Here is a 24195-nt window from a genome sequence, read left to right as displayed (position 1 = left end):
CTGGAAGTTGAGCTTCTAGAGGCACAAAAGCGCATTTAATACACCAATTCGGTCTCATATGAATATGATGATTGGATTGTTCTTCACAAGTGAGAGACTTGGTGGTTTCGTCAAAGAGCTAATAGATATAGCCCTTGTGCTAAACTCTCTTCATAGGGATTATGAGAGATTTAAGATGCACTATCTCTTTAATCAGAAAGAGAACACATTTAGTGAACTTATGGAAATGCTTGAGAAATTCGAGAAATTCCTAAAGTTCAAACAAGACCCATTGAATGTGAAGTGCACAAAGTTCAAGAAAATAAGCAAGGGGAAGAAAAGCAAGGCTGCATCTTCATCCACTCTAGGAGGGCAAGAGGCGCCTTCTAAGAGAAAGATGAAGGAAAACACTTATCCTTCTACGGCGCAATGCTTCTGTTGTAGTGAAATTGCTCATTACAAAAGAAATTGCCCTAAGATAAAGGAAGATGAGAAGGACGGAAACGTTGCTTCTCCTTCAGGTTTGTATGTCATACATTGTAATCTTGAAAATTCTACTTCTTGGGTATTAAATACCGGTTGTGGCTCACACTTATGTTTCAATTCACAGGGACTAAGGAGAAGTAGAAAGCTTGATAAAGGTGAGATGGATCTATGCGTGGGAAATGGAGCACAGATTGCTGCATTAGCCGTAGGATCTTATTTTATATCTTTGCATAGTGGTTTTGTTTTGAAACTAGAAAACTGTTACTATGTTCCTAATATCACCAGAAACATCATTTCCATTTCAAGTTTGGATTCTAAAGGTTTTACGTTTCAATTTAAAGACAATAGTTGTTCTTTTTCTTTAAATGGAATGTTTTATGGTTTAGCACAACAAGAAAATGGTCTGTATGTGCTAGATACAAGCAAACAAATATATAACATAAATACCAAAAAGGCTAAAGCTGGTGATTCAGATCTCACATATCTGTGGCATTGTCGATTAGGCCATATAAACACAAAACGCGTGGAAAGACTTCAAAAGAAGGGCATTCTAGACTTATTCAATTTAGAGAAGAATGATCAATGCGAATCTTGTTTACTTGGCAAAATGACAAAGCAACCTTTCTCAAAAGTAGGAGAAATAGCAAGCGAACTACTAGGGCTAATACATACAGACGTATGTGGGCCTATGAGTACGAAATCTAGAGGTGATTTCAGCTATTTATTAACGTTAACGGACGATTTCAGTAGATATGGCTATATTTACTTAATGAAACACAAGTCTGGATCGTTTGAGAAATGCTGAGAATTTCAAAATGAAGTAGAGAATCAACATGGCAAGAAAATCAAAGCTCTAAGATCAGATCGAGGAGTTGAATATCTTAGCCACGAGTTTAATGACCATCTAAAAGAATGCGGTATTCTTTCTGAATTGACTGCTCTGGGGACACCTCAATGGAATGGAGTGTCGGAACGGAGAAACGAGACCTTGCGAGATATGGTCAGGTCAATGATGGGTCAAGCCGAACTTCCTTTACAATTTTGGGGAAATGCGTTGGAAACAACAGTACCCACACTGAATCGTGCTCCGTCAAAAGCTGTTGAAAACACTCCCTATGAATTATGGACTGGGAACTTCCAAAGTTGTCTTTTCTAAAGATTTGGGGTTACGAAGCATATGTCAAACTGACAAGCTTGCACCAAAATCTGACAAATGTTTCTTTCTTGGGTATCCAAAAGAAACTAAGGGGTATTACTTCTAGAGCCCAAGCTCCAGAAAATGGTTAGAGGCCATGAAATCTGAAATAGACTCCATGTCTGAAAATCATGTTTGGGATCTTGTTGATTTTCCGGATGGGTTTACACCCATCAGAAGCAAATGGGGCTTCAAATTGAAGAAAGAAAAAGATGGAATTGTATACATATACAAAGCTAGAATGGTAGCAAAAGGTTAAAAATTGGCTATGCTTAAGTATATTCGGATAATCCTTGCGATTGCCGTGTTTCATGACTATGAAATATGGAAAATGGATGTCAAAAATGCCTTCTTGAATGGTGTTCTTGAAGAGACTGTGTTTATGACACAGCTAGTGGGTTTTGTCGATCCAGAGAATCAAGGAAAGGTATGCAAGCGTAAGAAATCCATTTATGGATTGAAGCAAGCATCAAGGAGCTGGAGTATACGTTTTGATGAAGCAGTCAATGAATTTGGCTTCATCAATCAGGTCGAATCTTGTGTATACAAGAAAGTTAGTGGGAGTAAAATTGCATTCCTAGTATTGTATGTAGACGACATATTGCTTATCGGAAACGACATTCCTATGCTAGAGTCTGTAAAGACTTGTCTTGGAAAGTGTTTCTCAATGAAAGACTTAGGAGAGTCACAGTACATATTGGGCATCAAGTTCTATAGGGATAGATCTAATAGAATTATTGGACTAAGCCAAAGAACTTACATTGACAAAGTGCTAGCTAGGTTCAGTATGATGGAATCCAAGAGAGGCCACCTACCCATGTCACATAGTGTATATCTAAGAAAGACTCAGTGTCCCAAGACACCTGATGAGTGTAGGAAGATGAGTGGAATTCCATATGCTTCGGCTATTAGATCTAGCATGTATGCTATGATTTGTACAAGGCCGGATGTTTCGTTTGCACTCAGTGCAACGAGCAGGTACCGGTCAGACCCAAGAGAGGCGCATTGGACTGTTGCCAAGAATATCCTAAAGTACCTAAAAAGGCCAAAGGATCAATTTCTGTTCCATGGTGGTACATATGAGTTGATTATTAAAGGCTATACGGACACAAGCTTTCAAACTGACAGAGATGATTTCAGATCACAGTCTAGTTTTGTGTTATGCCTTAATGACGGAGCAGTAAGATGGAAAAGTGCTAATCAAAGCACTATTGCGGATTCTACAACTGAAGCCGAGTATATTGCTGCCTCAGAAGCATCAAAGGAAGCTATTTGGATCCGAAAGTTCATTGAAGAACTTGGGGTTGTCCCCTCAATAAAAGGACCAGTGGCTTTGTATTGCGACAATAGTGGACTCATTGCCTAGGCAAAGGAGCCTAGGAGCCACCAGAAGTCCAAGCACGTACTGCGGCGATTTCACAAACTTCAAGAAATCGTTGAACGGAAAGAAATCTAGATTCGAAAGGTTGGAACTGACAACAATGTCACGGATCCATTGACTAAACCGTTGCCACAAGTGAAGCACAACGCACATGTAGCAACCATGGGAATCAAGCATGTTGGAGAATGGCTTTGATTTTCTAAGTTTTGTTTTAGAAAATTTGTTGGATCTGTGTTTAAAAAAATTGGTTTAACCATTTCATATTTATGAAATTATTTATTTCATATTCATTTAATTGTGGTTTAGTATTAAATGAGAAAGTCCAAGTGATTCGAAACATTCAAATGGGATGTCCAGATGGATTCTTTGACAAAGAAACACCGATAAGTGAACTTGAATATTGAAGTCACAAAAGATCCCTAATCCAGGTCATTGAAAGGTTGGACTATCAATGACTAATGAAGATTAGATTGCAAGTAGATTTTAGTTCAGTTTCTTGAACTAGATGGACATGTTATGTCAGAAATGTTTTGCATAGCTGCTTATTGGATCTTGTATTGGATTGACCATGAGAACACTTTAAGAGATTAAAGTCATGTCATAAGTAGTTCTCTTCAATGGTGATTTAAACCATTCTTCAAAACATGAGTAATTATGATTGCTCGTTTAAAGATTAGTTCGCTTTGATGCTCGCTAAACATCGCACCGTAAAAGGAAACTATAAAAGCAGTTATTGGGCGTACTATGAATCAAAGTGAGTATTCATAGATTATAAGAATGGATTGTCCTCCTATCTTTGATGGGATATGGTGTTGTTGTGTAACAAGGCCTCTCGGAGAGTTAGATACTGTGAAAATGCATGGGCGTGCTAATAATGGTTAAGGCTTAACCTTCTGTAAAAGTTTAACAGTTGAACTCAGTAATCCGAGAAATACTTCTGGACCTAATAAGGATGGCTTGGATCTTACCTTATGTTCAGCAAGTAACACTAAGCGACAAAGGAATGTGAATGCACACTTGTCTGAATGACAAGTGGGAGACTGAAGGAAATATGTCCTTCACCCAATGTGCATTAGTCTAATACCAAAGGTTCAAATTAATTAAGAACAATTAATTCAGTGAGATCAAGTGATTGGAACAGGTGGCTGGAGCAATGCTTACGACCAGTGATTTCTAATCCTAATTAGGCTCACAACTTACTCTTGACTTAACCTATAAGGTCACACAATTGGCATGTAACAGATCATGGGATTAATTGAATCAGAAATTCATTTAATATATTTTTGGGAAATTAGTTCGGAAAACATAATTATACGATTTAACATTGGATCGTGAAATCGTATATCGTGTTGCGGATATTCGTAAGCTAGGCGAAACGAATAATTGTATCGTACGACAATGGATCTTAAAGTACGAAACGATAAATAAATTGTCAAGTGATAATTTAATAAAGCAAACACGAGGGCAAGCCCACGAGAAGGGCACACAAAGGCGCCAAGCCCATGGCCTTGCTGCCTTGGGTGGGCGCGCACGAGGAAGCCACAACAGCAGCAGCATCATCGACCCAAGGCCCACTGCGTGCTGTGCTTTGCGCGTATGAGTACAGCGTGGACGTGGGACTTGCTAGCCGGTCGAGCTCCTTGCTTGGCCGGTTAGCTTGGCTCATTAGATAGGTTATTATAATAACCTAGTCTACATGTTTTTCCTAATTTAATGCAAATATTGAAGGAAATAATGCCTTGGTCCAAGTATGCATATAATGTTAAGTCTAATAAATGCGGTTCAGTATTAATTAACAAGTTAATGATTCAGTGAGATCAAGTGAGCTGAATGCCTAGCTAGAGGCCGCTTCAGTTCAAGTGGAATTAATAATATTAATCCACAACTTACTCTTGACTGAACCCATAGGGTCACACAAATAGTACGTAAACGGATCAAGTATTTAATGGCATTAAATACTCCATCTATGGATATTCGGAATCGACGGATCTTGGTTTCAGTGGGAGCTAAGATCGTCAAAGGCAAGCAAATGAATACTCCGGAAACGATGATATTGCCGGAAACGGAAATATGGATCGTATCGGAAATATTGCCGCAAACGGAAATATTGTTAGAATCAGAAATATTATCGAAATCGGAAAATAAATCCAGAAACGGAAATATTAAATATTTGTTCGAAACGGAAATTAATTCCGGAATCGGAAATAATAAATATTGTTCGTAACGGAAATGAATTCCGGAATCGGGAATTTAATCGGAAAGCGTATCGTACGAATTAGCATCGGACGAGGCTTGCTAGACGAAGGCCCAACACAAGGCTAGGCCAACGCCCAGCAAGCCAGACGCCAAGTGCTCGACCAGGCCCAGCGCAAGGCCAGGCCCAGCCAAGCACTAGCAGGCGCGCACGAAGCTCATGGGCTGCGAGGCCGCATGCGTTGTGCGCTCGGCGTGGGCCGCAAGGCCTGCGTACGGGCGTGCATGCGTGTGCGTGTGCTCGTGTTTGTAACGAATCCGAATCCTATCGAAATTCGTGCATTGATTAAATCCTAATCCTAAAAGATTAAATTTATTATTTAGAGTTCTATTAAGATTCTAATTAATAAATCCATATCCTAGTAGGATTATAATTCCTTTCCATAAACTCTATAAATAAGGGCCTAGGGTCACATATTTGATAGATGATTTTGAAGTATTCAAAGGTAAGATTTTTAAGCAAAAATCAGCCAAGCACTTGCAACCCAAAATAGCCGAAAATCCTAAGTAACCTTAAGGGAGATTCTAGTTGGTCAACCTTAAGGCGGATCCGGACGTGCTGTGGACTATCTACGGAGGGACGACACTTGGAGTCCTAAAGACTTGTTCTTGTTCGGTTCGGGCGCAGCTAGGGAGGGCACGCTAGAAAGTGTATGCATCTGAATTATGCTAAATGATTATGTGTAAATAATATGTTTCCTGGCTTTATGGTTTTTCCGCATGATTTATGTTATGTATCATAACCTAACAGTGGTATCACGAGCCTGTTATTATTTTCATAATCTAAATTGCATGAACATGGTTAAATTTTACAAATTTGCAAAGAATTAAAAGGGGTGATTAATTTTTGTAATTGTTAATTAATTGCAAATTGCGTTTATTTAATTATATGTATGCAGCTTTTCGGCAATTTCTTCGTTACTCATCCAAATCAAGTGATTTTTGTGTCAATTTCGCATGTAAAAGGCATTCTAAAATTTTGACACAATTAGTATTTTTCGGCCGAACCCAGAATTTCCAAATTCGAAGCCTAACTATGACTTTTCGGAGGTTTTAGTTTTTCGAACGCAAAAGTTTGTAAATTTAAGATGCTAAATTGAATATTTGCGATTCTTGTTGATAAATCTTGAGTTTTTTATTGACCTAAAGTATATGTTTAACAACTTTGAATGCCTAGACTTGTTAATTATACAACCTAATTTGTAATTATGATTAATTTGTTGAAATTCGAATAATTTAGAATTGATTTGTTTTTCATAATTAATTAATAATTTAATTAGGTATCCATGATTAAAATCCACCATAAAAATTGTTAATGTATGTTAAATTTTTAATTTTTATGACCTATATTTGAATCCATGTTAATCGGAAATTAATTGATTAATAAATTTTCGATCTTTCGCCATAAAATTATGAAATTAATATGATTTATTAATTTGTCATTAATTTTGAATTAAAAATTTTAAATTTTTATATAACACGCCCATAAATCTTGCACGCACAAAGCAATGGACGCTACGTGTTACCCTTAAGGGGTGTTGTATAGTGCGGGCACGTGACGACGAGCAAGGGAGCTCGTCGCCCGTGCGGTAGGAATGCAGCGAGCAACGAGCGTGGCATGCACAAGGCAATGTGCCTAAGGGGTGTGTGCTACGCGTGTGGGCGATGGGGCAACGGGCGAGCAAGTGCAGCGAGCAAGGCAAGCACGCGTGGGCAGCGATGGATGCTGCACCACACATGCGTTGCCTCGCCCAGCAACACGCCAAGGCATGGGCCAAGGCAGCGACGAGCTGTCCAGCAAGCCATGCCCAGCAGCGCGCCAAGGCGATGGGCGAGTGGGCTGCGCGCAAGCGTGGCTCGCTGGGCCTAACGCATTGGTGCGTTGTTGCTTGGGCTTTGCGGTACGATCAATCGAGTGACAAGGGGTTTGTTTCTTGTTGGACTTGACGAGGTATGGGCGCAAGTGTGAGGGGGTCGAAAAAGCGCGAGGCTAATGCGTGACCTTGTCCCTCGCGGGTGTGACGATTCTTTTTATTCAATCAAGTGTAATTGGATTTCCTGTGAGTATACACCCAATTGACTAGTAATATAGGAATCGCCATTCAGTTTTTAACGACAATGAGAAAAACTAACAAAACCCGGTTATCGTGACATAAAGGGAGTGCAATTATGTTTGACCACGACGGCCGTAGGTTCCCTTGTGATCCCTGGTGTGGGGATCTCTCAATATACACCCGCAAGGTAGAGATTGAGGGTTCGGGGGACTATAACTACCGAGAGGAGTGATTCGCTCGTCGATAACTCCAGAGGCAGGATATCCTTACTAGCGCAGCATAAATAATTGAAGGGACATGCGTTAACTATTAAACTAATCTGAATTGATTTTAGTAATACGCAACATATAATACTAATTCGATCGTGATTATCTGATTTAAATAGCATTAAGGGACCTAGCATGATAATCCGATTTCCCAAAAATATTTTATTTGTTAGGCGTGATAGAACAATCAGATTAGGTTAGTTTAACAGTTCATAAAAAGGGCGAGGAAAGCAGTTAAATCATCAAAAGGGGACACATTACGACGCACCCTTGAGAGGTGCGTCACGGTTCTCAGAAAACTAACCACTTTGACTTTGCTATTTCTCCTTTTTATTTAACGGATCTCAATTATGGGACAGGATACGTTCTGTTCGATTTATGGATCGATTGCGACACAACGCGTGAACAGTTTCGCAGCGAGAGGCTTAGGCTAAGGGTTGGAGTCAATACTCAGAATATAATTATGTGTTGTTGTGTCCTTTCACGTCGAACTTTGGGGTCTATTTATAGGAAAAAGTGGCGTAAAAAGATAATTTTTCAGGAATTTGAATACGAAACGAATTAGGAAAAGAATCCGTCCCAGGTATTTTCGGCGCCCAGCTCTGGGCGCTAGAATTTTCGGCGCCCAGGGCTGGGCGTTGAAAATAAGGTCTGGCAGAATTCTTTGGTCAGATTCGGATTCCTGAAATCCGTAGAGTTTGAGATTAATTCGAGTCTTTTAGCGCATATCAATTTTATGACAGAATGCGTCTGGGCCCGTTACGAACTCTAGGCTCGTTAGGATTTTAATTAATACGTAACTCTTATTTCCGAATCCTTTTAGGAATAGGATTCTCGCAGTTTTCTATCTCATTTAGGATTTATGTTGGAGAGAAATACCTAATTCTGACAGGTTTCTATCTTTTATGATTTGCCACTTTTAGAAGCTACCTTTTACGGCAGTTACTATTTTTAGCAGGTTTCCATAAATAGCAGGTTTCGGGTAAAATGAAATGGGGAATCGAGATTCGTTTATTTTATAGGAGATGCGTTGTCAAGTGGAGTTTTTATGCTTTCATCATTGAACCTTTCCCTTGCGGGAATGGGGACAAAAGTAGGTGTCTACAGTTAGCCCCCACTTTGACTGAGTCTTGGAGTAAGACGATGGTCAAAGTATTAGACGGAGTGCGTCACACAAGCCATGGTGTATGTGACCTGTTTTGCGAGGGTCTCACGAGCCCCCGAGCGATAACATTTGACTTAAGGGTTATCACTTGAAGTGTCGACATATCCCTCACGTGTCATTGGGATTTGTCAACTGATAGTATAGAAACTTCCTCACTTTGTCATTGGAAGGATCTAAAGGTGCGTAGAAACTCCCTCACTTTGTCATTCGGAGTAACTACAGATGTTTTCGAATTAAAGCTGTAAAGTGTAACTGGGCCTGGCCAAGCCCAATCACGAGGTAAAACGTTTTTAAAGATTCTCATTTTCAGGGTTAGCTAAACGAGAAAACCCTCTTGTTTTTATAGGAAGTAAAACGAAGGAAAATCCAGTAAAAGTTATCGCTGCAGCGACTAAAGACCTGCGCTGTTAGTGACGCAGACCCCGCCCGCTGAAGGTGGGCGAGCCTGTCCTCTGAGGGGGACCCTCCGTCCGATAGAAGTGGACGAATCTGTTTGATGTTTTTGAAAATAAGGACCTACGCGGTTTGTGACGTAGACCCCGTCCACTGAAGGTGGCGAACCTTGTCCGCTGAGGGTGGACACCCCGTCCGCTGAAGTGGACGAATCTGTTTAAAATCTTTTGAAAATAAGGACCTACGCGGTTTGTGACGTAGACCCCGCCCACTGAAGGTGGCGAACCTTGTCCGCTGAGGGTGGACACCCCGTCCGCTGAAGTGGACGAATCTGTTTGAATTTTTTTGAAAATAAGGACCTACGCGGTTTGTGACGTAGACCCCCCCCGCTGAAGGTGGCGAACCTTGTCCGCTGAGGGTGGACACCCCGTCCGCTGAAGTGGACGAATCTGTTTTGAAATTTTATTTTGTTTTGTTTTTTTTGAAAATAAGGACCTACGTGGTTTGCCCCGTAGACCCCGCCCACTGAAGGTGGCGAGCCTATTTTAAATTTGAAGATTTTATTTTTTGAAAACTGAGGACCTGCGCGGCTAGTGACGCAGACCCCGCCCGCTGAGGGTGGGCGAGCCCATTTCTTATTTTGCCTATGTAGAAGGGCTTTTGTGATTACAACCTGTTGGTGGGTCGTAGTTTTTCCTAATTAGATGTGTCCTATAAGTGGGTCCACACTGTGTATATTTTGTATATTTTTTTTGAGATATCCAAACATGATATGGTGTGTGGTGCAGTATGAGAATGTGATTTTGATTGCGCACTCCTTGTTGGAGTCCCCTTTTTTGCGAGCCCCCTAGCGTTGGGGCTCGTCGGTTGTTTTTGCATCTTGTAATCATGTTTGGGGTCACGCTCGTATGTGCAAGCGACCTCCTATAGTAGTGTGCTATTTTTAACAAAGCCGTGAGGTGCGACTTTCAATGAAGAAGTCGGCAATTTTCAAGCCGAATGAATATGGCAGGGCCCAATAGAAGTTAGGGCCTTTTGAGCCTGGATTCATTTTCGGCGCCCAGGCCTGGGCGTTGAAATAATTCACGCCCAGGTGGGGCGTTGAAAACGTTGTTTGGGCTGGTCTTTTGATGACACAGTTGGCCTCTTGTTCATTCGTTTATTTCACTTGGAAGTTCTATGTATTCTCCAACATGTGGAAGTGTGCCTTGACCAAAAGTTAGGTGCCTTTCTTTACCTATAATCATATTTAGAAATCTTTTGACTCACTTTGTAACATCGAGATAAACACATACTTAGCTTAAACCAACGACTCTTTATTATGTTCGAAGAAGTCTTTAAAAATTATTTGGAAATTATTTAAAATCCGAGTCCTATTATGTACAATGCGAGGTGTCCTAAGTAGGTTGACTTATAGAAGGGTTCGTACTGGATCACATGAGTGAACCAAAAAACTGTTACAATTTTTGGAATGCTGTCTAAGGATTTGCTGGAAGCCAGGGTGCAGGCGTCTAGACATACTTGTGCCCGTTTGGCATATGCTTTAGGCTTTAGGGCCATCTTTTCCAAAATTGCGGGAATATAAACCGTTTTCAAATCGACTTAGATTTACTTGGTGTATGTCTGTATAAAAGGTCGAGGTATACTTAGTTTCTTCCCTATCTCTTTCATTTCAATTTTTAGCCCCCAGTTACTGTTATGTCTTCCCATTAATAATGTTTTCAGATTTCGATTTTAGATGCCCGTGTCATATGTCTGAGTAGGGTGAGCCTTGGTTAAGTGCCAAGTCCTATTGACAATGTCTGTTTATTTTTTTCAAAGGGGATTCGCAAGCATTTGAATTACCGTGAACGGGTGCCCTAAGTTCGAAGGAATGATGGGGCGATGCCGTAGAATAATCCTCTTCATTGCAAGCTTTACTGCCTTTACTACTTGTTGGCGATCATGACTGTGTCTAGTGGTGAAAGAAGGTCTTTAAGAGAACTACTATGTCTAGTGGTGAAAGAAAGTCTTTAAGTGAGTTAGTTCGCTTTAGGGAGGGTCAAGTCGAGTACTTTAGAGATCATGGACGCTTGCGCTAGCCCCCATTCAATTGAGGTAAAGCGATCTTTTGAGTCTTGGCTAAGTGCCTAGGAGTGTGAGTGCTTCTTCTGGCAAGGGTACGTGCCCTTATTATTTTTCGATGTGTGCTCATTAATTTTGGCATCTTTATGACTTGGATTCTTCTTTTGACTTAAATCTTTCTTTCGACTTGGGTTGCAAGTAATTAAATTTCAATAAGGGACTTCTATTTTTTATTCTTGTTATTCTACAGGCTTTAATATTTTTGCAAATTGGTTGGACCGAATCATGGATTGCCTACGTATCCGCCTTAAATAGATTTAATTTGGAATCAGGTCTTGCGTAGTTCTTAGCCTAGAAAATGGTTTCTTAGAATGCCGATTTTAAACAAGTATGTTCTAAGGTGGAAACATATTATTTGAAACGGTAGAATGAGTGAAGTTTATTATTATTTTAATCTACTGCTTTGCCGTAAGCCAAAAATTAATTTTATATATTTTTTGAGTACATGTATTTTTTTGGTGGTACGTATGTCTGAATACGTGTCGTACCCCTCTAAGTGTTCGTTATTTTTCCGTGCATGTGCGGATAAAATGACGAGCACTTCTGGACAAAATTTGGCGAGCAGAGAGAATCAGCGCCCAGGCTGGGGCGTTAAAGATTTTGGCGCCAAGCTGTGGGCGCTGAAAATTATTTCTGGGCGGATCTTTTTGGTGCTCTAAATGCTTCTTTTCTTTTTAGACTAACTTTAGAGGCGCTTTGCAAAGTTTCTTTTTTATTATTCACATTTTTTTTATTTTTACGTTGAGCGTAGAATGTACTCTTCATTTGTCTCTTTTTTATTTGTGACTCAAGACGGCTTGAAAGATGGGTTGAATGAGATAGGATAAGTTGTATAGGTATTAGTCGAGCATGAGGATTTCATCAACCAAGGCCAATGAGTAGCACGGGGACGGCTCAAGGGTATATCAACAGGACGTATCCAAACAAGTTATATGGTCATTATGCTAATGGTGGTGTAAGAGCAGGTTTGGACTTTGGAAATGATGGGCATGACGCACGTGTCAATGGCCGTGCGTGGTTTGCGGTTGATAACAAGTTCAAAAACAAGAGTCGAGGTAGTGGTTTCTTGGGTTATGGCAATGAGAGCATGGATGGGTTAAATGGGCTGAACAAGGACCCCAGAGCGAAGGCGTTGTGAGGGCATAAGGATTGGAAAGGGTAGGCATCGAAGAATTTTATGATTTGGATTGGTTGACTCAATTCTTTTCCTTCGTTTACTTGGGTAGGTTTCGCACTTTGGGAGGTACGGGCTAAGTATTTCATGGCTCTTTTTCGCTCTCCCTTTTCTCTTTTTCTTTTTCTTTTTGCTTGGGATTTCTCCCCAACATAAATCCTTCAATTTTTAATTTGGGCTAAAAGGTTGAGGGTTGTGATCTTTGAGTCACGAGGCGAGACTGAGTGAGCCTCATTTGGTAGGCCTATAGTGGACCTTTAATTTTAGTAGGCCTAGGGTGGACCTTTAAATTTTCTTACTTTGCAAGCGTATTTAGTCGTTTCTTAAAATATGCAAATAGCGTAGATTCTAAATGTTGTTTTTACCTTATTGAATTTTAACGAAAGAATTACATCGAAAGTAATTTTTTTGTTTCTTTTCAGATTCCAGTTTCTGGGATTTAATTGGAAGTTGTGATTTAGACTCAAACTTTCATTAATCTTTCTGATTATAACACGTGTATGAATACAAGGAGGTGGCCTAGACTCAAAATAATGACGTGGCGTAAGCCTATAATACTTGACCAAGCGACTCTCAGACTTAGGCTAATTGGACCATAACTTTCGTTTGGTTGACACTTTAGATTTTAACCCTTGGGTGTTCATTTGTCATGCGCCATTTTCCTTAATGTTGGCAAGGTAGTTAATTGGGGAGATCGAATTTTTAATTTTGTAAGACTAGAATCATTAGTGCGGCTTCTCTCTTAGTGTGTATTGCTTTACCCCAATGGTAGCCTCATGGTATGCCGATTTGGGTATTTTAATAGTTGGTCATGTTGCATTCGTGGAAAATCTTTTAGTCCGTACTTAGTAGTATTTCAAGGAGTGAGTGACTCGAGAGGACTATGATAGTCGTGACCCAATGTGATTATAAGCCTTGAGGCCATTAATTTTTCTTGCCAATGGTATTGATACCTTAGGTTCACTTTGGGAGTTGTGCGACTATGGGGGAATGATTTTCAGAATGTGACTGTTTCCATTTTGCAAATACTATAATATATTCTTTTTATTGGTGAGAGAGTATTGAGGCCGTGGATTCCTAACGAGGGATGACAATTACATATGGGTGCTTATTGATTTAAATGTTAGGAAGGGAGACTCAATATGGTTTAACCTTTTAACTTGCAGAACGACACCAAACATTAGGACCGATTCTATGGATAAGACAACTAAGACTTAGGATTTGGATTGTATTTTGGCATAGCCTAGTCTAGACTCGGATTTATTTGAACATTTTTTTTTGAAGACTTTATTCGAACATTTATTTTTTTGAATACTTCGCCCATGTGACATTCATAATTATTAGCATGTTCGGTTTTTAATGCCGAGCGTTGTCGTCGTAGGAGGCCTATCAACGACGCAAAGAGTTATTAATTTTTTTTTACGAGTCGCTTTTGAGATCGAGTGCTTTTCTTACGCCCTCGTAGCAATTTTTACGAAAAGTCTTTTTTTGCTACGTATATTTTCTCATGCGCGGGCACCGAGGCTGCTGTGCCTGACCAAAAGGCCATGCAGCAACTTCGGCGCCCAGAAGTGGGCGTGAGAAATTTTGGCGCCCAGCCAGGGGCGTTGAAAGTGCGTCCCTGGCTGGTTCTCGTTTTCTGTTTGCGTCTACTTTTGTTTATGCGACTTCGATTTTACGTGCTTGCCTAATAACGTCCTTACGCGTTGTGCAGCGTTTGTGGGATTCGTTACAGGCCATCTCGAGCGTCGCTTATTTTTGTGGCGATCGTTCGGGTTTGTGGAACACGTATTTTGGTATAACTCTTTGGCCAATTGGTTTATGAGTGTTTGGGTAATTTTTAAGGTCGTTGGTTTTCTAACATTGTTTGTCACACACAATCACATATTTCGCTACACATAACTACATTCCAAACATGGATTTGAAAATTAAATATGCCACGTAGTTTATGATAGGCTTCTATGGGTAGTTTATTTGCGCCTGGCTTGGTACCGCTTCTATCGTAGATCCAACACATGCCCCGGTCGAGGTAGTGTCTTCAACAGACGAATTTCGCTCAAGAGGCCAACCCGCAAGGGCAAGCCAAGGGGGCATGCAGGCGAGAGGGACCTAATGAGCGAGCGATTGGGTTCGGGATAGGTGTACTACCTGCGCAAGTACCGAGTGGGAAACATGCGCGGCGTATGCACCCCCCTGTTGGCGAAAAAAGGTATCCTTAGTCCCAACTCCCGAGGGGGCCGAGATTCGTTATGATGTTCTGCCCGTTCACATTAATATGGTGATTTTCAGGTCGTCCCAACTTGATGGGGAAATAAACGTGGGGTAGGATCGTTTCACCCTTCGGCTATTTTGATTACCTACAAGCACGAGTATTTCCTTCACTATCCCCAGTGGAGTTGCCACTGTGAGGGGGTCGAAAAAGCGCGAGGCTAATGCGTGACCTTGTCCCTCGTGGGTGTGACGATTCTTTTTATTCAATCAAGTGTAATTGAATTTCCTATGAGTATACACCCAATTGACTAGTAATATAGGAGTCGCCATTCAGTTTTTAACGACAATGAGAAAAACTGACAAAACCCGGTTATCGTGACATAAAGGGAGTGCAATTATGTTTGACCACGACGGCCGTAGGTTCCCTTGTGATCCCTGGTGTGGGGATCTCTCAATATACACCCGCAAGGTAGAGATTGAGGGTTCGGGGGACTGTAACTACCGAGAGGAGTGATTCGCTCGTCGATTACTCCAGAGGCAGGATATCCTTACTAGCTCAGCATAAATAATTGAAGGGACATGCGTTAACTATTAAACTAATCTGAATTGATTTTAGTAATATGCAACATATAATACTAATTCGATCGTGATTATCTGATTTAAATAGCATTAAGGGACCTAGCATGATAATCCGATTTCCCAAAAATATTATATTTGTTAGGCGTGATAGAACAATCAGATTAGGTTAGTTTAACAATTCATAAAAAGGGCGAGGAAAGCAGTTAAATCATCAAAAGGGGACACATTACGACGCACCCTTGAGAGGTGCGTCACGGTTCTCAGAAAACTAACCACTTTGACTTTGCTATTTCTCCTTTTTATTTAACGGATCTCAATTATGGGACAGGATACGTTCTGTTCGATTTATGGATCGATTGCGACAGGACGCGTGAACAGTTTCGCAGCGAGAGGCTTAGGCTAAGGGTTGGAGTCAATACTCAGAATATAATTATGTGTTGTTGTGTCCTTTCACGTCGAACTTAGGGGTCTATTTATAGGAAAAAGTGGCGTAAAAAGATAATTTTTCAGGAATTTGAATACGAAACGGATTAGGAAAAGAATCCGTCCCAGGTATTTTCGGCGCCCAGCTCTGGGCGCTGGAATTTTCGGCGCCCAGGGCTGGGCGTTGAAAATAAGGTCTGGCAGAATTCTTTGGTCAGATTCGGATTCCTGAAATCCGTAGAGTTTGAGATTAATTCGAGTCTTTTAGCGCATATCAATTTTATGACGGAATGCGTCTGGGCCCGTTACGAACTCTAGGCTCGTTAGGATTTTAATTAATACGTAACTTTTATTTCCGAATCCTTTTAGGAATAGGATTCTCGCAGTTTTCTATCTCATTTAGGATTTATGTTGGAGTGCAACACCTAATTCTGACAGGTTTCTATCTTTTATGATTTGCCACTTTTAGAAGCTACCTTTTACGGCAGTTACTATTTTTAGCAGGTTTCCATAAATAGCAGGTTTCGGGTAAAATGAAATGGGGAATCGAGATTCGTTTATTTTATAGGAGATGCGTTGTCAAGTGGAGTTTTTATGCTTTCATCATCGAACCTTTCCCTTGCGGGAATGGGGACAAAAGTAGGTGTCTACAGCAAGCTCATGGCCTTGTCTTGACCCGATTGGTTCGTCTTAATTTTAATTTGGAATTTTCAGTTCGGAAATAATTTTAATTAATTTTAAAATTAATTATTTAAATTGTTTTCTCGGATTTTAATTTTGAATATTATAATTATTATAAATTTTACTTTATACTAATTATTTTACTAAAATTAAATCTTGAATTAATTTAAATTCATTTAATTCAACTGAAAAATAAATTAAATAAATGGATTCAGTTATAATTTTATATGAGCTTTAAATTTTAATTAAACTTGTATGTTTCCGGTTAGACTAGAAATACATTTTTATGTTTAAAATTAGTAAAGCATATAAAGTTATTGGTTTAAGTGGGAGCCTTTAGTCATAAACTCTTGATTAGGTCTACAAATCCTTTAAGGTTAAACAACTTGATTAGAATTAATAAGGACTGAATAATTGGTAGATTATTGGTGCCCTTAATTAATTGCTGCAAATATTTATGTGATGCATACAATGTGTTTTAACTAACCAATTATGTGGGCCATTCATGATAATGGATGAATGGTATATATTGTATATGTAATGTTTTGCAGGTTATGAAGTGACTAGTATGGCCCAAATAGGATAGAAAATATGGTCTGCGTACCATTAATTTGAATGTAATTGGTCTAAAGCACCAAATTTATTTTTCAATTCAAATATGGTCTGCGTACCATCAAATACTTGTAATTAGTTTAATTATAGCTTATCCTATTTGAAGAAAATGGCGCCTCCCACGGTGTAATTCAAGACGGAGTTTCCAATCCATTTTCAAGACGGACTTTGAAGTTGAAGCTTCAAGATGAAGTCGGGCCATACTAGATCACATTTATCTTATGCATGCTTTAAGTTATTTATTGCTTTTAAATATGTCTTAAATATGCATGAGATCGAAGCTTGATTATGTTGCATGATTAAGGATTTTAGTTCACTTAAAATCTAACCAACATAGTAAGAGCCTTAAGTTCCAAACTTAAAAAAAATTGAGTTAAAAGGTGCCATGCCAAAATAACACTTACTTGGATATCCTTTACATCGATCTTAGTCATAGTTTTCCGCCATAGCGAGGTGTTACTTATCGATACTAAAGGGGTAAGGTACACAAATAATTGTGAGTACATGTTAGTTTTGGTGAAACTCAACGATATAAGTAAGGAGTCCTTTTATGTCGTGGCAAAATCGATAGGTTTACCTAATAAGTTCTTAGACGTACCTATCAACCAAGAGTAGTTTCTAGACTATTAGCAAAAGGCTTTTGCTTACCTAAAAGATTTTAGAATTGAGTCTAAATACATAATGTGCTTAATTATTCAATGGTTTTAGGGTCTTGGAATCATTTTATTCACACCTGCCGGAACAATAAAATCGAATAAAATGCTAATAACTTGTTTAAATTGCATGATTGCTTTAATTTTCAAGTTATTACTCATGATAAATGTTTAGACTTTGCATGCTTCAATGTATGTTTTAATTATTGTTTATAATTAAATATCTTGCACTGCGATAAATCCTTTTAGAAAGGTAACAGTAAATTTCCTCGATTGGTAGTGAATCCAAGAACGATTCACGGAAATGAGAGATGTGAGCAATTTAAAATGTACGTTTCTTTTAGTGACTTTTATGGTGGTTTTTGAGTATCAAATTCGAATGGAAAACCGATTGGTGCTTGTGAATTCAAAATACAATGTAGTTTTGAGATCATAAAGCATTGAGTTTAAACGCTCAGCCTTACCAATGGTTAACAACCTAATATCTTTGTCCATTTAATTCTCGAATAAGTCTAGTCCCTAGACATTCGAATAGATCGATGCCTAGAGAACTTTAGAAGCTTATGGTAAGATCATCTAGTTGAAACAAATTATTCAACATAAATTAAATGGTAAGAACCTTGTTGGAGTGACATTGGACATGTCTAACAAAGTATAAAAGTCAACACTAAAGAATTCAATTCTTAAGACTATAAGTAAGGGTACGAGAAATAGGAAAACAAGGAACAAATGAAAGGAATTTACGATTCCGTTTCTACCTATAAGTTTATGTTTAAAGAAAAGTGACCTAGCAATCAAACTTCCTTGGTATCATATACCGCTTGAGGTTTTTACTTCGGTAATAACTCAAACAATGGAAGCTAGGCTACACTATTGACCTACAAGTGGGAAATAAAGCATGGCAATGCTACATTAGTTGTAGGGTCATCTAGTTAATTTGTTTTAAGTCCTTTCAAAGGCTGGAACTTAATGGCTATTTTGTTCCATAATCAGCATACCTAAATTTCTGTTTTCAAACACAGAAAGACTCACATTCAACAAAAATAAAAACAATGTTTGTTTGTTTGTTTATTTGAATGAAATGGTCAATTACGGGTTGAGTCAATATGCTTGATTAAAACAAACAACTCTTTAACAATAAGAACTTTACTAGGTTCAAATCAACCCCTTGATTTGAGTTGCACTAATCTTTGGCATTGTTTCTTAGACCATATCAACAAGTTAACATTCAAAAGCTCTATTTTGATGGACTTTTGAAAGTTGATTGATTTCTAGATCATTCAAGACAAGCTAGTCTTACTTGTTGAAAGTAACAAAAGACATGAACTATTGTTAGAACGCCTAGAGAATAGAGTTCAAAGCTAAAGAAAGATTTTATGACTTTATTATTTACTCAAAGTGATATAAATTTGAATCTGTTTGGCTAGTTCAAAGATTCAGAAGTATAAAATCCACTTGGCAAGAAATCATAAAGATCTAGGTTAGATCATGACGATGATTACTTTAAGACCAAATATGATCATCAATGATTGTGCGTTGTAATTTCACGATCGAGCTCCATAAGATATGAAATATCTACGTTGGAATGATCGAAGTCAATTATTACTTGATTCGATCAATGATGAATCATAAAGACTTTTCCTATAATTTCTAAAATAAAATGCTCAACTACCACCAAACTAAACCAAATTCGTCAAAGCTATTGAAAAGTAATTGCAGAATATCTTTTCATAAATATATATCTAAAGAGTTGCTAAACTCAGTGGGAGCTTAGTGTTTGTTATTCAACAAACTAAGGCCCATGTCTAGATATATGTTTCATTGTGATTTCTTCAAATGAGACACAAGGGTATTGTTTCTACCACGAATTTTTGAGAACATAATGTTTGTTTGCTCGAAATGATGTCCTTTTGGAGATTCGTTTCCAAAATGACAAGTGGGAGAAAATAGACCTCGAAAGTCTTCGAGGCGAACAACAAACATAACGGACATTCTAGAGGCTTTTCGAAGTTCTTTAGAAAATCCGAACATGTATTCTTTAAGGACTTTAGAAGTGGCTTTAAAGAATAGACATCTCTTAGAAGACTTTACAAGTGCTTCAAGGAGAACAAAATATTCAAAGGACTTTCAAGTGGCTATTGATATTCTATTGTTTGATGTTCTATACCCAAGTAGGCATAGAGTTCAAGTCACTGAAACTATGAGATTCTTGTATTAGATAGTGAAGAATCATGGAGTTCAGGTCACTGAAGCTATGCGATTCTTCTATTAGATAGTGAAGAAACCTACAACATGCAGTCAAACTATTATCATGTAGATCAATGAGTTTGTGACTTGTAAGAAAGCTATGACGAAACCTAGATTCCCTAAAATGGTTAAAGGCCATATATAGACTCAAATGTTTTAGATGGTTAAAGGCCATAAAACATAACCAATGTTTTGATGACAAAATTGAAATTTTGTTGATTTGCAAGAATAGATTAAACATCTATTGGTTGCAAATTGGTTTTAAGGATAAAAACCATCAAACATGAAATTGTGTTCACACACAAAGCTAGATTAGTTGCTAAAGGTTACAAGCAAATTCATGGCATGGATTGCGTTGAAACCTCATGCATAATCGTAATGCTCAAGTCTATAATTCAAGCAGTGATTGCATATTGGTACAGATGGAAATTGGATGACAAAACATCTTCCTCAGTCAAATGTTGGAAGAAACTATGTACATGGTATGTCATAGGATTTGTGGATCCAAAGAAATGCTTGAATAGAAAGCTAGCTTATAAAATCTAAGTAAAGATTTAAGCACGCAATTGGGAATTGGAAATGTATCTTAGTGAAGCTAATAAGTATTTTAGTTTCATAAAATATACATAATTCTTATAGATATATAAGAAGTTTAGTGGGAGTACGTAAAACTTAATTGGTCCTATGTGTATCACACACATATCTCTCTATTGTTAAATAACATTCAAATGCTAATGACTTAGATTTGAAATTATTCACCATGGAGAAACTTAGTACATATTGGGTATTAAGATCTATTTAAGATCTTATAATATTGTTTTAGATTAAGTAATGGCATTTACTAAATCAAACACGGAAGACTCCATTGGAGATATTCGACCCATGTGAATAAATCTAAGTAATGAATGTTTGAACTATGTATAAGCATTTACTAAGTTAAACATCAAAGGATCTAAGTGAGATTCTTAACTTATATTATATGTCAAAGAATTTAGCCGGATTCAGTATCTACTGAAATTGAATGAGCTAAAGTTACATGAATAGAATTCAATTGGGAATTATTCTGCAAAAGAATTTATAATGTATGATATAATATGAGGATCGCCAAAAACGTATCGTATGGCTTTAGGCATGACGAACATATACCAGTCTCTATTGATCTAAGTGAAGATCAACTAGAGTGGGATCAAGAAAACTTTATGGTACTTGAAAAGGTACATAGGAATAGTTCTTGATTCAAGGAAATAAAGATATGTTAAATATTTATGCTACACGCATAAACACTGGCAAAGGATCAAGCAAGATTCCCTTGGAGTTAACCATTGGCAAGGACGAGCTATAGAGCATCGTGTTTTGAAAATGGCAACATGGGTTGGAGACCATGAGTTGTTGTGTGGGAAATTAAAATATTAATTTCTATGTTCCAAAGATACAGCTGGAAAGTCTTCCACATATCTGTGAACTGCTTGGATAAGTAAATCCAAACAAAGCATCACTAGCAACCTAAACAGTTGAAGTAAAATTACTTATTGCCTAAGAAGCAATAAAACAGGGTTGTTTATGTTAAAGAGTTCTTCACTGAACTTGGGTAGATCACATGTCTGTTGACTTAATGGTTCTTAATTGCAAAATGCGTAGAACCACTATTGTAGCAAGAAAAACTAGATCACAAAATAAACAAACTCAAAAAGATCTTATCATCTATCTCGAAGAACATTCGATGAAAAGGATATTAAGATTGGCAAAGCATGATAACTAAACCTATGCAACAAGTGAGAAACAACACTCACATTGTGGCACTGGAAATCAAAGCATAGTTTTGAATTCCACTAGTTGTTTTAAAGATGGGTTCGAGGCCCATGGTTGTAAAACATTGGGGTTGAACATTTATCATATATGAAATGTATTTTCATATTCCATTTAATCTTGGTTTAGTATTAAATGATGAGTCCCTTCAATTTGACGATATATTCAAGATAGACTGTCAGGACCAGTCCTGTGACTAAGAAATGTCTATCAAGTGAACTTGAATGTCAAAAGTTGAAAATGGTCCCTGGTCGGAGTTTTCTATAAAGGTGGACGCATAGAAAACGTTAGACGACTAGAATGCAAGATGACTAGTAGTTCTGTTTCTTGAACTATGTGGACATGGCAATGTCGTAATCATTTGCATAGATACTCACTTTGGGAAGACTAGTATCGGACAGACCTATGAAACTTTACTGTAAGAGATGAAAATCTGTCATAAGTAAATTTCATTAAAATTATTAGACACTAAATCCTCAATACCTGAGTGATTTGGGATTACTTGTTTGAGAACTGCTTACTTTGACGTTGACCAACCGTCGCACCGTAAAAGGAGGCTATAAAGGCAAACGCTCAGGTAATCACCTATCAAACGAAGTCTAATCTCAAGATTGGGATTGTCCTCCCATAAATCGGGATGAGATGCTTAAAAGTTGTACAAGGCCACTCGGAGAGGTAGAAACTGTAAAATGCATGGCCGTGTTCGGATGAATCATAGGATATGATTATCTGTTTATTTGATCAGTTGAACTCTGAAACCGAGAAACACCTCTGGACATAATAAGGATGTTAACTCTTACCTTATGTTCAAGAGCAAGCATCGAGTGACAAGGGAATTAGGAAATGCACACTTGTCCCTAAGGACAAGTGGGAGACTGAAGGAAATAATGCTCTTGGTCTAAGTATGCATATAATGTTAAGTCTAATAAATGCGGTTCAGTATTAATTAACAAGTTAATAATTCAGTGAGATCAAGTGAGCTGAATGCCTAGCTAGAGGCCGCTTCAGTTCAAGTGGAATTAATAATATTAATCCACAACTTACTCTTGACTGAACCCGTAGGGTCACACAAATAGTACGTAAACGGATCAAGTATTTAATGGCATTAAATACTCCATCTATGGATATTCGGAATCGTCGAATCTTGGTTTCAGTGGGAGCTAAGATCGTCAAAGGCAAGCAAATGAATACTCCAGAAATGATGATATTGCCGGAAACAGAAATATGGATCGTATCGGAAATATTGCCGGAAACGGAAATATTGTCAGAATCGGAAATATTATCGGAATCGGAAAATAAATCCGAAAACGGAAATATTAAATATTTGTTCGAAACGGAAATTAATTCCGGAATCGGAAATATTAAATATTGTTCGTATCGAAAATGAATTCCGGAATCGGGAATTTAATCGGAAAGCGTATCGTACGAATTAGCATCGGACGAGGCTTGCTAGACGAAGGCCCAGCACGAGGCTAGGCCAACGCCCAGCAAGCCACACGCCAAGTGCTCGACCAGGCCCAGCGCAAGGCCAGGCCCAGCCAAGCACTAGCAGGCGCGCACGAAGCTCATGGGCTGCGAGGCCGCATGCGTTGTGCGCTCGGCGTGGGCCGCAAGGCCTGCGTACGGGCGTGCATGCGTGTGCGTGTGCTCGTGTTCGTAACGAATCCTAATCCTATCGGAATTCGTGCATTGATTAAATCCTAATCCTAAAAGATTAAATTTATTATTTAGAGTTCTATTAGGATTCTAATTAATAAATCCATATCCTAGTAGGATTATAATTCCTTTCCATAAACTCTATAAATAAGGGCCTAGGGTCACATATTTGATAGATGATTTTGAAGTATTCAAAGGTAAGATTTTTAAGCAAAAATCAGCCAAACACTTGCAACCCATAATAGCCGAAAATCCTAAGTAACCTTAAGGGCGATTCTAGTTGGTCAAGCTTAAGGCGGATTCGGACGTGCTGTGGACTATCTATGGAGGGACGACACTTGGAGTCCTAAAGACTTGTTCTTGTTCGGTTCGGGCGCAGCTAGGGAGGGCACGCTACAAAGTGTATGCATCTGAATTATGCTAAATGATTATGTGTAAATAATATGTTTCCTGGCTTGATGGTTTTTCCGCATGATTTATGTTTATTCATATGTATCATAACGTAACAAATATTATATTCCAACCTAAGGCAAGAGGAACCCTAGTTCTCTCTGTGCCTCCATTAGAGTGTTCATCCCAAAAGCTAAACAATCTTGAGTGAGGTCTAAGCCATCAATCTCAAGACGGATCTAAACATGTCGGTGAACCAAGTAGAGGAACGACATTTGGAGTTCTTGTTCGTGTTGGTGATTCGTTGAACTAAGGGAAAACACGCTACAAACGTAAGTAATGCTTGATCTGTACTTTATACTTTCTTCCTAGATTTGAGGTTATTCCGCTATCATGTTATGTATTTAACTGTAAATCCCTACAGTTGCATAGACCTCTTGGGTAAGCACAATCATGGCCAACCTTAA

The 24195-nt window shown here is 38.6% G+C and overlaps 1 protein-coding gene across 1 annotated transcript; it reads left to right on the top strand.

The window, feature by feature from the left end:
* The first annotated feature begins 64 nt into the window (after positions 1-64).
* LOC130464058 (uncharacterized) lies at positions 65-24195 on the top strand. Its single transcript, XM_056833439.1, has 2 exons — positions 65-500; positions 24101-24195. Exons 1-2 carry the CDS (start codon positions 65-67, stop codon positions 24193-24195), a joined length of 531 nt encoding a protein of 176 aa, XP_056689417.1.

This window comes from Spinacia oleracea, chromosome 1 (genome assembly GCF_020520425.1).
Source record: "Spinacia oleracea cultivar Varoflay chromosome 1, BTI_SOV_V1, whole genome shotgun sequence".
Taxonomy (NCBI): Eukaryota; Viridiplantae; Streptophyta; class Magnoliopsida; order Caryophyllales; family Amaranthaceae; genus Spinacia; species Spinacia oleracea.
This window is presented reverse-complemented; position numbering and strand designations above follow the sequence as displayed.

Bases quoted from the DNA above. Each gene is read 5' to 3' on its own strand.
- LOC130464058 (XM_056833439.1), top strand. From the start codon at position 65: ATGATGATTGGATTGTTCTTCACAAGTGAGAGACTTGGTGGTTTCGTC. The intron at 501-24,100 runs GTTTGTATGTCA...CTTTCTTCCTAG, and splicing joins AAACGTTGCTTCTCCTTCAG to ATTTGAGGTTATTCCGCTAT.